Source organism: Coregonus clupeaformis, chromosome 17 (genome assembly GCF_020615455.1).
Source record: "Coregonus clupeaformis isolate EN_2021a chromosome 17, ASM2061545v1, whole genome shotgun sequence".
Lineage (NCBI taxonomy): Eukaryota > Metazoa > Chordata > Actinopteri > Salmoniformes > Salmonidae > Coregonus > Coregonus clupeaformis.
This window is the reverse complement of record NC_059208.1, coordinates 64,401,288-64,417,948: the sequence shown is the minus strand read 5'-3', so window position 1 is coordinate 64,417,948 and position 16,661 is coordinate 64,401,288. Positions and strand designations below refer to the sequence as shown.

Here is a 16,661-nt window from a genome sequence, read left to right as displayed (position 1 = left end):
CCCAGGACCAGCAACACCCTGAGGGTCCCCAGGACCAGGAGGGACAACACCCTGAGGGTCCCCAGGACCAGGAGAGACAACACCCTGAGGGTCCCCAGGACCAGCAACACCCTGAGGGTCCCCAGGACCAGGAGGGACAACACCCTGAGGGTTCCCAGGAACAGGAGAGACAACACCCTGAGGGTCCCCAGGACCAGCAACACCCTGAGGGTCCCCAGGACCAGGCGTGACAACACCCTGAGGGTCCCCAGGACCAGGCATGACAACACCCTGAGGGTCCCCAGGACCAGGAGGGACAACACCCTGAGGGTTCCCAGGACCAGGCGTGACAACACCCTGAGGGTCCCCAGGACCAGCAACACCCCCAGGACCAGCAACACCCTGAGGGTCCCCAGGACCAGCAACACCCTGAGGGTCCCCAGGACCAGCAACACCCTGAGGGTCCCCAGGACCAGCAACACCCTGAGGGTCCCCAGGACCAGGCGGGACAACAGTGAGTGAAGAGCACGGCTATACACAGACAGGCTACAGAATAACCTGATGATATTCACTGAACAGCCTGGTACCTTTGGACAGTAGTTTCCTGAACGTCTGTGTTGTGGTGAGTTGGAGCTCTGGGTCCTCTGAGAAGAGCATCTCCACAAGGTCTTTAGTTAGGACTCCTTCCTCTGTGGCTGTGGAGGTGACGTACGAGTCGACCAGTGGACTCTCAAACATGACTCCCTCCTCGTTCAACATGTCAACGTTTCTCCTCTTGAAGAGCTGCCAAGTACAGGAGAGAAACAGCACAGCAGTGTGTGTGTGTGTGTGTGTGTGTGTGTGTGTGTGTGTGTGTGTGTTTTATAGGTGCTACATTAATGTTGCTCTAGTTTCGGCTTCCTGAGCTAGGTGCCCTTCTACCTCCTGTTTAGACACCAGCAGTGGGGCTAGCCGTGCTAGGTGCTATACAGGTGGGTTATGCTCTGTACCTCCTCTCTCCTGTTTAGACACCAGCAGTGGGGCTAGCCGTGCTAGGTGCTATACAGGTGGGTTATGCTCTGTATCTCCTCTCTCCTGTTTAGATACCAGCAGTGAGGCTAGCCGTGCTAGGTGCTATACAGGTGGGTTATGTTCCGTACCTCCTCTCTCCTGTTTAGATACCAGCAGTGGGGCTAGCCGTGCTAGGTGCTATACAGGTGGGTTATGCTCTGTACCTGTTGCTCTCGTTTCTGCTTCCTAAGCTGGATTCCTTCCTCCTCTCTCCTGCGCCTCATCTCCTCCACATTCAGGGCTTTGTTCTTGTAGCTGTTCATCCTGTGGTTATCCTTCGCTGGACTGGCTGACGGCTCTGAAACAAGACACGTTAGACCATCTTTATTGCAACCATTTCTACTAATCCAACCTCACACAGTACTTTTTTTACTAAGTTTGTCATAGAACGGTTCTTCCTTTTAACAAAATGAAGTCTAGCAACAGCCGCCAGGAAAATCACTGCCAAGAGAAGGAACACATTTTCCAAGGAACCAGACTCTTCCAGGGAAGTCAATGCGTGTGTGTGTGTGTGTGTGTGTGTGTCAGATCCCAGGGAGCAATAGAGCTTGGTGATGACACAGGGGTACATGAGCCCAGTATAAACAAGCTCCCGGACACATGGTTAAAAATACACTGGAGCATATGCTGTGCTGTACACACACACACACACACGTACACACACACACACACACACACACACGAGATATGCAAACACACAGGCTTACATGTAGCCCGAGTTACTGTCTCTCTGACTATCCACTCACAAACCTAACAAACACACAGCAAAAACACACGCACACAGACAAACGCACACACACACACACACACACACACACACACGAGATATGCAAACACACAGCAAAAACACACGCACACAGACAAATACACGCACACACACACACACACACGCACGCAGATCACAGACAAAGCTCTATTCTCCAGCAGTCAGCTGTCAGACAGAACAAACATATTTATTCAGGGGAGTTAATTGCAGAGTTAGCAGGAAGCGCCTGAACTGCCAGCCGCCTGACCGCCGGCCAAACTGCCCCAACTCAGCATCTGTACAGTCATGGCACCAGAACCAGCCAGGCTGGGCACCTGACCCGAGTCACCAGAACCAGCCAAACTGGGCACCAGACCCGAGTCACCAGAACCAGCCAGACTGGCCACCTGACCCGAGTCACCAGAACCAGCCAGACTGGACAGCAGACCCGAGTCACCAGAACCAGCCAGACTGGGCAGCAGACCCGAGTCACCAGAACCAGCCAGGCTGGGCAGCAGACCCGAGTCACCAGAACCAGCCAGACTGGGCAGCAGACCCGAGTCACCAGAACCAGCCAGACTGGGCAGCAGACCCGAGTCACCAGAACCAGCCAGGCTGGGCAGCAGACCCGAGTCACCAGAACCAGCCAGACTGGGCAGCAGACCCGAGTCACCAGAACCAGCCAGACTGGGCAGCAGACCCGAGTCACCAGAACCAGCCAGGCTGGGCAGCAGACCCGAGTCACCAGAACCAGCCAGACTGGGCAGCAGACCCGAGTCACCAGAACCAGCCAGGCTGGGCAGCAGACCCGAGTCACCAGAACCAGCCAGACTGGGCAGCAGACCCGAGTCACCAGAACCAGCCAGACTGGGCAGCAGACCCGAGTCACCAGAACCAGCCAGGCTGGGCAGCAGACCCGAGTCACCAGAACCAGCCAGACTGGGCAGCAGACCCGAGTCACCAGAACCAGCCAGGCTGGGCAGCAGACCCGAGTCACCAGAACCAGCCAGACTGGGCAGCAGACCCGAGTCACCAGAACCAGCCAGACTGGGCAGCAGACCCGAGTCACCAGAACCAGCCAAACTGGACAGCAGACCAGAGTCACCAGAACCAGCCAGGCTGGGCAGCAGACCCGAGTCACCAGAACCAGCCAGACATGGTGTGTGTGTGTGATCGTGAGGTGTCCAGACTGTAACGCCACAGGTTGTGGATGGAAGCCCTGATTTTCCTGGGCCCTCTATCTGATACAGCAGTGAGGCTTTAGAGATCATTATAAACCAAATAAGGAAACACTTTCTCCCAATAAAACAGCAGAGGATTGTAGCCGAGTCCACACTAGCCTAGAAACTTCGGGACACCAATTTGGTTTGGGCCAGGGGCATTGTAAGCATTTAGGCAACCTAACCACAGTTATGTTGGGCGAGTCCTGATGTGAATGCTCCTGTTTTGGCAATGGCCCTCACAGACAGACAGAATGGGCAACCCTCCTATGGAACAAAGTAGGATGATGATGCCCCTAGACACTGATCTATGGTCATTTCGGCGCTTAAATCAGCGTTCACTCCAAATGGTTAAGGTTAGTTGGAGGGAATTAAGCTGATCCTAGATCTGTGCCTATGGGGGAATTTCTACCTGGAGCTAGCAGATTCAGAAAGACTGAGGAGTGAGAGGGCTGCGAATTTGAAGAACTGTCAGTAATGCAGTCTGACTTACCCAGAACATACATACACACACACACACACCATGAAGTGCTTGGAGAGGATCAAGGCCCACATCAAGGCCATCATGACAGGCTCACTGGACCCGCTCCAATGTGCCTTCCTCACAAACAGATCCACAGATGATGCCATTTCCATCTCCATTCACACGTCCCCAACACATCTGGACAAGAGGAACACCTATGTGAGAATGCTCTTCATTGACTACAGTTCAGCGTTCCAACACTATTGTTCCCTTCAAGCTCGACACCAAGCTCAGAGCCCTGGGTCTGGACACCACCCTCTGCAACTGGATCCTGGACTTCCTGACGGGCAGACCATTTGCTGTGAGGATGGGGAAACAACACCTCCTCCACACTGACTCTTAACTCAGGGGCCCCCCAGGGGTGTGTCCTCAGTCCTCTGCTGTAGTCCCTGTTCACCCACGACTGTGTGGCTTTGCACGACACCAACTCCATCATCAAGTTTACTGATGACGCCACATTGTAGACCTGATAACCAACAACAATGAGTCAGCCTATAGGGAGGTCAGTGAACTGGCATTGGTGGTGCCAGGACAACAACCTCTGCCTCAACGTCAGCAAAACAAAGGAGTTGATCGTTGACTTCAGGATGCAGGCGGGAACACGCTCCGATCCATATAAAAACAGGACTGCAGTAGAGAGAGTTAGCAGTTAAGTTCCTCAGCGTCCACATCACTGAGGACTTCTCATGGACCACCAACACCACCACGCGTCAGGAGGGCGCAACAGCGTCTCTACTTCCTAAGGCGGCTGAAGAAATTCGGCATTCCACCCCGGGTTCTCTTCAAATATTACTGCTGCACCTTCGAGAACATCCTGACCGGTTGCATCACGGCCTGGTCCACGACCACAGGGCCCTCCAGCGGGTGGTTTAGACAGCCCAGTACACCACTGGGACCGTGCTCCCACCCATCCAGTACATCTACTCGAAACGGTGCCTGAGTAAGTACCGCAGCATCAAGAACCACACACCCCAGCCAATGAGCTGTTCTCTCCCTTATCGTCAGGCAGACTGTGGTCGGAGCATGAGGTCTGATAGAAACTGTCTCTGAGCCTGTTTATATCTACAAGCCATCAGACTGCTGAACACTTGAACTGGACTGACCACCTGCATTAACTCTCCACACCTTAGCACACACGCCCACATCACAACTGCTGCAACCAGACTTATTTACTTTTGCTAATACTGCACAATTTAAACACTTGCCACGCAAATCCCCTCTTCCCTGATACATATTGGACTGTAAATTGTGCCTTCCTGTATTATACTGATGCTAAAATGTTTATTCAATTCCACTGAGCCATTTACTTTATGTTCGTATTCTTATATTTTATAATTTCTTATTGTTGTTGCATTGTGGAGAAGGAACCTGCAAGTAAGCATTTCACTGGACAGTGTATACCATGTGTACCCTGTACATACGACTAACAGAACATGAAACACACACACAGAAGGTGAATAAGCATGTTAATGTTGCTTAGCGAGCACAAACTAGTTTGGCCAGAGGTGAGCCACTCAACACAAGGGCAACGGTCTGATAATGACATGATATCTCACGCATGGGCGAATCAAAATCACTCTTACAAGTGGAGAGAGCGTGAGAGAAAGGAGCGAGTGAGAGTTCGGTACACTACATGACCAAAAGTATGTGGACACCTGCTGAACATCTCATTCCAAAATAATGGGCATTAATATGAAGTTGGTCCCCCCCTTTGCTGCTATAACAGCCTCCACTCTTCTGGGAAGGCTTTCCACTAGATGTTGGAACATTGCTGTGGGGACTTGCTTTCCATTTAGCCACAAGAGCATTAGTGAGGTCGGGCACTGATGTTGGGCGATTAGGCCTGGCTCGCAGTCGGCGTTCCAATTGATCCCAAAGGTGTTCGATGGGGTTGAGGTCAGTGCTCTGTGCAGGCCAGTGAAGTTCTTCCACACTGATCTCGACAAACCATTTCTGTATGGACCTCGCTTTGTGCACGGGGGCATTCTCGTGCTGAAACAGGAAAGGGCTTTCCCCAAACTGTTGCCAAAGTTGGAAGCACAGAATGGTCTAGAATGTCATTGTATGCTGTAGCTTTAAGATTTCCCTTCACTGGAACTAAGGGGCCTAGCCCAAACCATGAAAAACAGCCACAGACCATTATTCCTCCTCCACCAAACGTTACAGTTGGCACTATGCATTGGGGCAGGTAGCGTTCTCCTGGCATCCGCCAAACCCATATTTGTCCGTCGGACTGCCAGATGGTGAAGCGTGATTCATCACTCGATACAACTTGTTTCCACTGCTCCAGAGTCCAATGGTGGCGAGCTTTACCCCACACACCACACATGGTGATGTTAGGCTTGTGTGCGGCTGCTCGGCCATGGAAACAAACAGTTATTGCGCTGACGTTGCTTCCAGAGGCAGTTTGGTACTCGGTAGTGAGTGTTGCAACTGAGGACAGACAATTTCTATGCGCTGCGCGCTTCAGCACTCGGCGGTTCGGTTCGGTGGCTTGTGTGGCCTACCACGTCACAGCTGAGCCGTTGTTGCTCCTAGATGTTTCCACTTCACAATAACAGCACTTACAGTTGACCGGGGGCAGCTCTAGCAGGGCAGAAATTTGACGAAACTGACTTGTTGGAAAGGTGGCGTCCTGTGACGGTGCCACGTTGAAAGTCACAGCTCTAAAGTTAGGCCATTCTACTGATAATGTTTGTCTATGGAGATTGCATGGCTGTGTGCTCGATTTTATACACCTGTCAGCATTGGATGTGGCTGAAATAGATTAATCCACTAAATTGAAGAGGTGTCCACATACTTTGCATATACAGTACATTCGGAAAGTATTCAGACCACTTAACTTTTTCCACATTTTTTTTTACGTTATAGCCTTATTCTAAAATCGATTTAAAAATAAAAAAATCTACACACAATACCCCATAATGACATAGCGAAAACAGGTTTTTAGAAAAGTATTATAAATAAAAAAACGTATTTACATAAGTATTCAAACCCTTTGCCATGAGACTCGAAATTGAGCTCAGGTGCATCCTGTTTCCATTGATCATCCTTGAGATGTTTCTACAACTTGATTGGAGTCCACCTGTGGTAAATTCAATTGATTGGACATGATTTGGAAAGGCACACATCTGTCTATATAAGGTCCCACAGTTGACAGTGCATGTCAGAGCAAAAACCAAGCCGTAAGGTCGAAGGAATAGTCCGTAGAGCTCCTAGACAGGATTGTGTTGAGGCACAGATCTGTGGAAGGGTACCAAAAATATTTCTGAAGCATTGAAGGTCCCCAACAACACAGTGGCCTCCATAATTCTTAAACGGAAGACGTTTGGAACCACCAAGACTCTTTCTAGAGCTGGTCGCCTGGCCAAACTGAGCAATCGGGGGAGAAGGGCCTTGGTCAGGGAGGTGACCAAGAACCTGATGGTCACTCTGACAGAGCTCTAGAGTTCCTCTGTGGAGAAGGGAGAACCTTCCAGAAGGACAACCATCTCTGCAGCACTCCACCAATCAGGCCTGTATGGTAGAGTGGCCAGATGGAAGCCACTCCTCAGTAAAAGGCACATGACAGCCCGCTTGGAGTTTGCCAAAAGGCACCTAAAGGACTCCGACCATGAGAAACAAGATTCTCTGGTCTGATGAAACCAAGACTGAACTCTTTGGCCTGAATGCCAAGCGTCACGTCTGGAGGAAACCTGGCACCATCCCTACGGTGAAGCATGGTGGAGACAGCATCATGCTGTGGGGATGTTTTTCAGCGGCAGGGACTGGGAGACTAGTCAGGATCGAGGTAAAGATGAACAGAGCAAATTACAGAGAGATCCTTGATGAAAACCTGCTCCAGAGCGCTCAGGACCTCAGACTGGGGCAAAGGTTCACCTTCCAACAGGACAACGACCCCTAAGCACACAGCCAAGACAATGCAGGAGTGGCTTCGGGACAAGTCGCTGAATGGCCTTGAGTGGCCCAGCCAGAGTCCGGACTCAAGCCCTATCTAACATCTCTGGAGAGACCTGAAAATGGCAGTGCAGCAACGCTCCCCATCCAACCTGACAGAGCTTGAGAGGATCTGCAGAGAAGAATGGGAGAAACTCCCCAAATACAGGTGTGCCAAGCTTGTAGCGTCATACCCAAGAAGACTCGATGCTGTAATCACTGCCAAAGGGGAGGGGTCAGTGGGAGTCAGATATGTTGAGGACAAAGAAAGCCTGAAACAGTGATGTGCCCATGCACTATCGTCTAGGCTTGATGTCAGTGGCGGTCGGTGCCATTTAAGATGAGGGAGGACAATATTATGTGTTTAAATGAGCATGGCCTTATTTCTATTACAGCATATTGGATGATACTCATATGTTCCCTATACCCATCATGAGGTTGCTACAACCTAGCCTATGAGTGAAAGTTTACAACTTAGGTGCACAGGTCGAGAGAAACATTTGAGTCATCAAGGTGATAGACAGTGACACGTTCAATACCGCCTTGCACTCTTGCCTGCATATAGCTGACCTAGGGTGTAATCATTAGTCCAACAGTTGCAAACTAGAGTTTCTATTGGACAAATTCAGGTATGCTTATCCCCGTTTCATTCCGTTTGCTTCCTTTTAAGAGACGTTTTTCAACAGAATCATCAGAATGAATACACCCCTGATCACACACAAACACAGTTCACTTTCATAGCAGCCACATACAAAGAGCATGATCATGTTGCTCGTTGTAGAATTCCTTTTCAGATCTACCCGCTCTCCTCCTCTCACCTTTTCCCTTCGCTTGTGGACTTCAGTGCTCAACACATCAGCTGTCTGTGACCTGGCGAAGAAAACCTTTCCAAGCCAAACCTTCATATCATGACCGCTAACCGCTACACACAGCCTACATCGTTGTCAACATATTAGCTAACGTCATAATCAGCTAATAGAAATAACACGTTAGTAAACCCGCTACAATCATGTAGTACAGTGTACAGTCAGCAAGCAGTTTAGCAGTTACACCGGCGGGCCCCGGTGGCAATAAATTAATAAAACCAAAAGCTTACTTTGACTTGGAAGAGTTCCAGTGTTAGATAGCCATAACCAGCTAGCTAACATAGCATCCCTCTCTGAGTAGGCTAAACTAACTTGCTGCATTAGCTAGCTCTCTCTTGCTTCCCCTTCATTTTTGAAGAAATTAATTTGTTCAAAATTGTTCAACCATTGTCTTTCTCTCTCTTTGAGTCAACTACTCACCAAATGTTATGCACTGCAGTGCTAGTTAGCTGTAGCTTATGCTTTCAGTACTAGATACATTATCTGATCCTTTGATTGGGTGGACAACATGTCAGTGGATGCTGTAAGAGCTCTGATAGGTTGGAGGACATCCTCCGGAAGTTGTCATAATTACTGTGTGGAAGGGGGTGAGAACCATGAGCTTCCTAGGTTTTGTATTGAAGTCAATGTACCAAGAGGAGGACGGAAACTAGCTGTCCTCCGGCTACACCATGGTGCTACCCTACAGAGTGCTGTTGAGGCTACTGTAGCCTTTAATTGCATAACAGTGTGTTTTAATGAATTATTTGGTGATGTGAATATATTTAGTATAGTTTTATCTAAAATGTTTAACTTTAATGTTTCACTATTTTTATGAAAATCACTGAGTATGGTCCTCCCCTTCCTCCTCTGAGGAGCCTCCAATGCTTGATGTGCATTGCTGGTAGGCGGTAATACACTCGGAAATGCAACAGAGTACAATAGCTTTCGCTAACTAGCTAAGTTAGTTCAGTTATGAACCTCAAGTTGTAGCAAGGCTTAGATAGCTAACTAGCCAACTGGTTAGCGTTACGCTAGCTAGCTAACTTGTCAACAAAATACTGTTTGTGTGACCCGCTCTAGTTAACTCTCAGTAAGGCCGGACAAAGTTGAATTACTGTTTAACGGATGCCCCGCCTTACCTTTCTCCACATGCACTGTCCGCAAGATACCAAACAACCTCAGATCATGTCCGAGCCTCGGATTGGACAGTGAAACACACACGCTCGCACCTGCAGGCGATGTGCAGATGTTTCATTTCTCTCTCATGCTGTCATGGCTAAAGCAAGCGCAAATCCCTACTATTTATGTGTCCAGGTTAAACGTGGGATGTCCCTCATTATAAACAAACAGTCGGTTAAATATATGGTTAATGCATCATTTTCAGATCTATTAGAAGCGATTAATAGACGAAACAACAATGTCATTGAAGCAATTGACTGGCCAGAGATCAGGGCATTCATCAACATCCAAATTGAACATTTTGGACAACCAAATTGAACTCAAAATGATTGACGAAATCGAAGTGTCAGCTGTATGGTGATTTGTGATTAATTACTTACATTTTACCAGTACTACCAGAAGTAGAAGGCCAACCGATAACACCAAGACGGAATGTGTTTGAAGTGATGACGCGCCGCCGAAAATAGCTAGCATGTCCAGCAAAGTACATCGCCAGTGGCACGCACACACTTCGTGCAGATCAGCGAATCCACAATGCTGTGATCGACTGTCTCCAAGGTGGAGGATTTTCGTGGCAGCCAGACGAGACAATTGAAGGAGGTGAGCAAAGTTACTGGGCTCGAATTTAGTAAAACTTGCTCTGTATAGATTGATACATCTTACATTTGAGTCATTTAGCAGACGCTCTTATCCAGAGCATACATTTCTTTTTCTTTTTTTCATACTGGCCCCCCGTGGGAAACTAACCCACAACCCTGGCGTTGCAAACACCATGCTCTACCAACTGAGCTACACGGGACTACTTCATGTTATAAATACTTTTTTTAAAATGTTTATGATAGGCTATACTCCATGGCTGGATTTATGTATTTTTTTTCTTCCAATGCTACATTCATTTGGCAGACCTAACTTGATTGACCCTCTTTCTACAAGGCCCATCTATAAAGAGGCCTAATCATATTTGTATGAATATTTTGTTAACGCCTATAGAGATGCATTTCGGGTAATGAACTCATTATTATACATCAACATTTTAATTACAATTATTTATTGTCAATCATTCTTGAATTTGAATTTTTTTTTAGTCTACTCTATTAAATTACGAGATTGGATTGCACTTTTTCCAATGTTACATTCATTTGACCTAATTCGAATGACTGCCCTTTAATAACAATAGCAGATTTTTCCTAGAAAGGGTAGTCTATGATAGGCCTTTATATTTGTGTTGTCTTAATTTGTTAAACCCTTGTTAGGCTATATAATTAAGTAGATTAATTAACTGATAATACATTCATACATTACTTTTTTTTCCCACCAATAATTTTTGAATGTGATAGAATATCGCATTCTATTATACATCCTATGTGAATAATGTTCATTAATGTTAGTGTATTAATAATAATAATAATCTGATAATCAGGCTGAAATGTAATATTTCTCCTATTTCTCACGTCCATATAGCCTGGGCATTCATTACCCCGATTATCAAAAGCACTCTGATGTACGGACCCCCATCTAGAGAAGTTAAAAGAGAGACGCTTAGCCATATCAGACAGGCCTCTGATCCCACAACAGATACCAGGAAACACGACACAAGGCACCAAAACTATGTCAAGATCAGCTCCGGGATCCTTGCAGTCAGCTCTCTATCTCAATATCCCAGCCCTGGGCACGCCGGAATCACTTCACAGGTATTTTTAAATGAATGTATTGTGTCGTGTTTCTATATCAATAAAGTTTGTGGCTCACTGCTAGTCCTTGTAGATTCATGTCAAACATACTGTGTCTGATATCGTAAAAATGTCACCATTTATTCAGGAAATATAAAACGTTTATTTTCAAAAAGTAAGTGTAAGCTTTATGTTTTAAATCTCTCAACTAAAACTGCCCGGTATTCCTTGTTCACATTCGATCTCAGAGAATAATGTTTTGCCATCTAACAGAGCAGCTTATGCATCCCACTTGGAGAAGGTGAATCAAGAAAAGACCAGACGTCACCAACAGCCCACTCCCCGTACGTACACCATAGTCTGATGTTTTATGCTACACTGTGAGAGCATCATGCGGACCAGTCAACCCCCCAGTACAGCACTCTGTTACAAGCTATGGAGAAAGTGTCCCAATACTACCCCCTCTTTCTACTGGGCTTTGCTCCTGAAGATAGATTCCAGAGAAGGAAATGGATTGACAACTTGAAAACTTCCATTGACTTTCATTTTGTACAAATATGCCTGTGGTAACTACCTAGGCACTCTGACATTCATATGGAAGGTATCCTCACACAGCAGTGGCGTTCATGAAGACCAGGCAAGCTTCTGTCATCTCCACACTGAGAATAGAAATACCAACATATCACACTAGAGCAATGCAAAAAGCATTACTGAACAAATATGCACACGCTGCCAAAGTGAACAGCTACTTCCTGAGAGAAATGTTGTTATCGGTTTCTGACAGATGACAAGAGTTCATCAAACGATGATGAACGGGGCCTACTTGATGAGAGAGTATCCTTGATGGTGACGACCCAGACCTGATCATGGATTTAAGGAAGCTGAATGGCAAACCACAATCCTCATTCCAGCCCCTTTTGGGATGAAGTACAGAAGTATTTTAACGAATACACAGATCAGGTCAACGATCACAGACATGAGGAGTACTTGTATTTACCTTTTGCTATATCAGTTGAGGACTTGCGCGACACAGTGGAAAAGCAGCTTCCACCAGAAACTAAAATCCCATCAATACAGTGGCTAAGACTGCAGTTTACACCCAAGAATCCACGGTCCATGTCTGCTCTCCAGTACACAGGAAGGTTTGACCTCAAGTTCATGGTCCATGTCTCCGCTGATAAGGGACATCAAGACTCAAAAGTTTGTTGCAGTACAGTGGAACTATATTAAACGGTTTGCCTGCATGTGGCAGAAGGACTGTGAAACGTTATGTATGGATGATAAGGCAATCATCCCTGTCGGGAGAACCTGGCCAGCCTACAGGGGGCCTGTAACAGAGGCAGACATCCAAGCATTGCTCCCTGTGATTGGGCCAGTTCTAGCAGCTGCCTGCCATGATTACCACATCCGTGGACCTGTACCATCTGTCATGTTGATCCCAGGCATCCCAGCATCGCCATCTAGTTCATTCTATGATGGGGAAAGTTCATGTCACTGTCAAGGACAAGGACAAGGTTTTCGAGCCATCCGGCCCCCTTCGACACACAGTTGAAAATCTCAGCATCCTCAGAGGAAAGAACTACAGTGAAGACGATGTCTCTCTCAACAAGTCAATCTTGATCATTCAATCTGATGGTGGGCCAGACCACAGAACCACACTCCTGTTTGTTCAACTGGATCTTGACATGCTTATCGCCTGTAGAACAGCACCAGGTGACAGCTGGGCCAACCCTGACCGAGAGAGTTAATTCCCTTCTAAACTCGGGGCTTCAGGGAACAGCCCTGGCTAGGGAGAAGATGGAAGAATCAAATGAGAAGCGTGTGAAGACGTGTAGCACAATGACAAGCCTACGGGAAACAGCCACCAAACAACCAGACCTGAAAGAGGCTTTTGAAAGAGAATGCATCCTGTGGCAGCTGAGTGGCCCGTTTGAGCGCCTGAAGTGGAAAGGAACACACGTAGAAGTACATACAGAAGTTGACATGATGTATGACCTCAGCAGAAAATGCCTTGACAAGGAACAGTACAAGCAATTCCAGGACAGACATTTCAAGATGTCACAATACATGGTGCAGATCAAGAAATGCGAGAAGATCCATGCTGGTACTGCTTAATGAATCCTCCACGCTTGCCAGAAGAACAATTTTAAGAAATTAAGGTTTGTGCCTGATCCAATATTGACAGCAGACAGATGTGAGTACCAGAAATTTGATGACAAGGATAGGCCTTCTCTGACACCAAATATAGAAAATGTAAAGAGTGCTGCAATGGTCAGTGCAAAGGTGAGAGCGACCATCAACTGTGTTGAATGTGAGAAACCAAGGTGCTTGTATGCCAAAAGCAAGCTGTCTAAAGAAGAACAGAAAGCAGTCCTACGCATTCAGGATGAGAAACTGTTTGCATGTGGTCCAGAGCTTTTCCAAGAAGACAATCCGTATCATGAGCAGATAGTTGCTTTCAAGGGGCCAACCTGTGGAATGCAAGTGGAGACGCAGCATTACTCAGCAATTACAGTGTCATTCCCAGATGTGTGTGTCCATTGTGGATGTCCAGATGTTCTTGAGGGGGAAGAGGTGGTGCGGCTCAAACAACAATTCCAACATGTCAGGCCAATGTGCCCAGTGTGTAAGCAAGGAGGAAAGCAGTTCATTACAAAAGCTCCTATAAATCTTAAAAATTAAATCAACACCCTAGAGACCAGAATAAACAACAAATAATGGACAAAACAGACCGTGCTGTTAACAGTAAAAAGCAGCAGGTGATTGTGCTATTGCCTCCGACCACAGAACATTGGCTGTCATTTTCATTTCCAGACGATTCTACATGTTGAATCGCCATTGTTTGTTGACACCCAGAAGGCGAACTTTAGTTTATGGTGTCTTGTGAAGCTGTTCTTGATTTTTATCAGATATTTTTTTTTAAATATCATGAATAAATAAACGGTGAAGTTATACTTCCCATTGTGTTTCATTTCTCATGGTTATAACAACATTGCAACATCTGCAGTCTTTTAAAGAAAAATAGCGTAGGTTTCCGCATGGAATAATAAAACTATTGAAGCTCACATTAGGCCTAGAGCCTACAGAAGTGCCTAGGACAATGTGGTAAAGTACAGTTGTTCCTTATCCACTTAATGTTTTATTATTTTGCTCGCTCGCTCGCCTCACTTTTCTGGGGGGGGGGAAATCCGTTAAACAGTGAATCAATTTTGTCTGGCCTTAAGTGTCAATATTAAAGTAACAGGGATATGACTGGTTGCTCACCTCAGTAACTAACAAGTTACATTTGACCGGCGTTAACTAGCAAAACATGTTATCTAACAACCTGCGTACCACTGGCTTCCATGCTAACGTTAACGTACCACGTAAGAGAGCAAAAAGCTAAGTACCTAACGTTAACAGGCGACGCATGTATTTGCCACTTTGTCATTTCTATACTTTCTTGAAGGAAACGTCGTCTAAACAACCTAGCTAATACTGTACCAGGAAAGGTTGCCATTTGTAGATGTACACAATAACAATATTAGCTTGCTAGCTAGTTAGGGAGCTAAAGTTAGCTATTGGGGGATTTGACAAGCATGTATTCGAACGGTCAGTATTCTCTCGTCCCGTGTATGAACCATACGGCCTAGAAACACAGCATCATAACTCACCCATTTTGTCTTAAATGACAGATACTTCTTGTGCTTAGAGATAAATCAATTGTAATCCTCTTTCTCGGTTTGCTTTTCAGAATTTGCTCCTCACAAACAATATGTCGTCGGAGAAATACGGAAGGCGAGAGATGACAAATGTAATACCACAGTTTCCCATGGACGCTAGGGGGCGCAAATACGACACTAATGAAATGATTGCGCAATACATTTGTCAGAAATGATATCAGTGGAATGTTCTTCTGAAATAATTTGATAAAGATGTCCACACACTGTTTTCATGAATATTTAATTATGAAAAAAATTCACAAATATAATTCAACATCCACCTCTCTCTCTCTCAATTCAATTCAAAGAGCTTTATTGGCATGGGAAACATATGTTTACAACCTCCTGAGTGGTGCAGTGGTCTAAGGCACTGCATCGCAGTGCTAGCTGTGCCACTAGAGATCCTGGTTTGAATCCAGGCTCTGTCGTAGCCGGCCGTGACCGGGAGACCCATGGGGCGGCGCACAATTGGTCCAGGGTAGGGGAGGGAATGGCTGGCAGGAATGTAGCTCAGTTGGTAGAGCATGGCGTTTGCAACGCCAGGGTTGTGGGTTCGATTCCCACGGGGGTCCAGTATGAAAAAAAATATATATATTATGTATGCACTCACTAACTGTAAGTCGCTCTGGATAAGAGCGTCTGCTAAATGACGTAAATGTAAAAAAAAAAATGTAAATGTAAATTGCCAAAGCAAGTGAAATAGATAATAAACAAGAGTGAAATAAACAATACAAAATCAACAGTAAACATTACACTCACAAAAGTTCCAAAGGAATAGAGATATTTCAAATGGCATATTATGGCTATATACAGTGTTGTAATGATGTGCAATAGTTAGTCTCTCTCTCTCTCTCTCTCTCGCAATTTCAATTCAATTCAGTAGACTTTATTGACATGGTAAGTTAAATGACTTACATTGTCAAAGTATACATATAACAAAAAATGGTGGGACCAACATCAATAAGGCATCAATAATAATAGTAGTAGTGGAAATGGGATTACCATTACAGTTTTTGCCTATTGCTTACACACTTTTTGCAGAATTTGGCTCATTATGTCAAAACTCAACACACAAGCCAATCAGACATAGCACTTGGAGATTAACAACTCAGATATATGCCAAAATGAAATACTGCAATCAAAACTTAACACTCCTTTCTAAAAATGAAATTCTTGCAACAAAACCATACACACAAGCAACATTTGAATGACTCTTTCATATCAGCAGCAACACACTGATGGGCTTTATATAAAACACTGCAGTATTTGTGTTTCTATTTTTATTGTCATTTTATTGTCATTGTCTTCTGTAAAACTCAAAAGTAGAATTTCTGCAGTAATCAAACAGTATTTACAAAAAAGTTTTTACAAAAAAACAAACGTTCTTACAGAAATTCTTAACATCAAATTTAGCAACAAAACAAGTAAAAAAACTAAACAATTACTGGTTAAATTGCTATTGGGGGAAAAATGCAATGATCTGTCCTGTATTGTAGGGACCTAGAGTGGCATGATGATGCAGGACTCCTTGGACACTAATTGCAGCACACAAGGTGATATTTCCCCCACGCTGCCCAGGGACATTTACAACAGCCCTTTGTCCAAATACGTTACGGCCCGACGCCTGGTTTTGGCCAGATTGAAGCCTGCCTCATCCACGTAGATGAACTCATGCGGCAGTTCGGCGGCATCAAACTCCAGAACTGTCTGTAACAGAAAATATTGAATAGTGTTACTGAAAACACATACAGTAACTACAATGTCTATATTTTCACACAAGTAGGGGCTGGGTTGGGTGAGTATAGACAAA

At 45.8% G+C, this 16,661-nt stretch overlaps 1 protein-coding gene across 2 annotated transcripts in view; it reads right to left on the bottom strand.

Moving 5' to 3' along the window:
- The window catches only part of LOC121586846 (importin subunit alpha-7), a 40,537-nt gene extending 25,586 nt beyond the window's left edge, over nt 1-14,951 (bottom strand). For both annotated transcript variants that reach the window (XR_006003974.2, XM_041903853.2), the window contains exons 1-3: nt 14,804-14,951; nt 1,194-1,327; nt 567-762 (exon numbers count right to left, since the gene is read on the bottom strand). Coding sequence is in view for 1 of the 2 variants with exons in the window: in XM_041903853.2 (XP_041759787.1) it covers nt 567-762; nt 1,194-1,327; nt 14,804-14,807 (334 nt within the window). In the remaining variant the exon portion in view is untranslated. The remainder of the gene's footprint in view (nt 1-566; nt 763-1,193; nt 1,328-14,803) is intronic.
- Between the last annotated feature and the right edge of the window lie 1,710 nt (nt 14,952-16,661).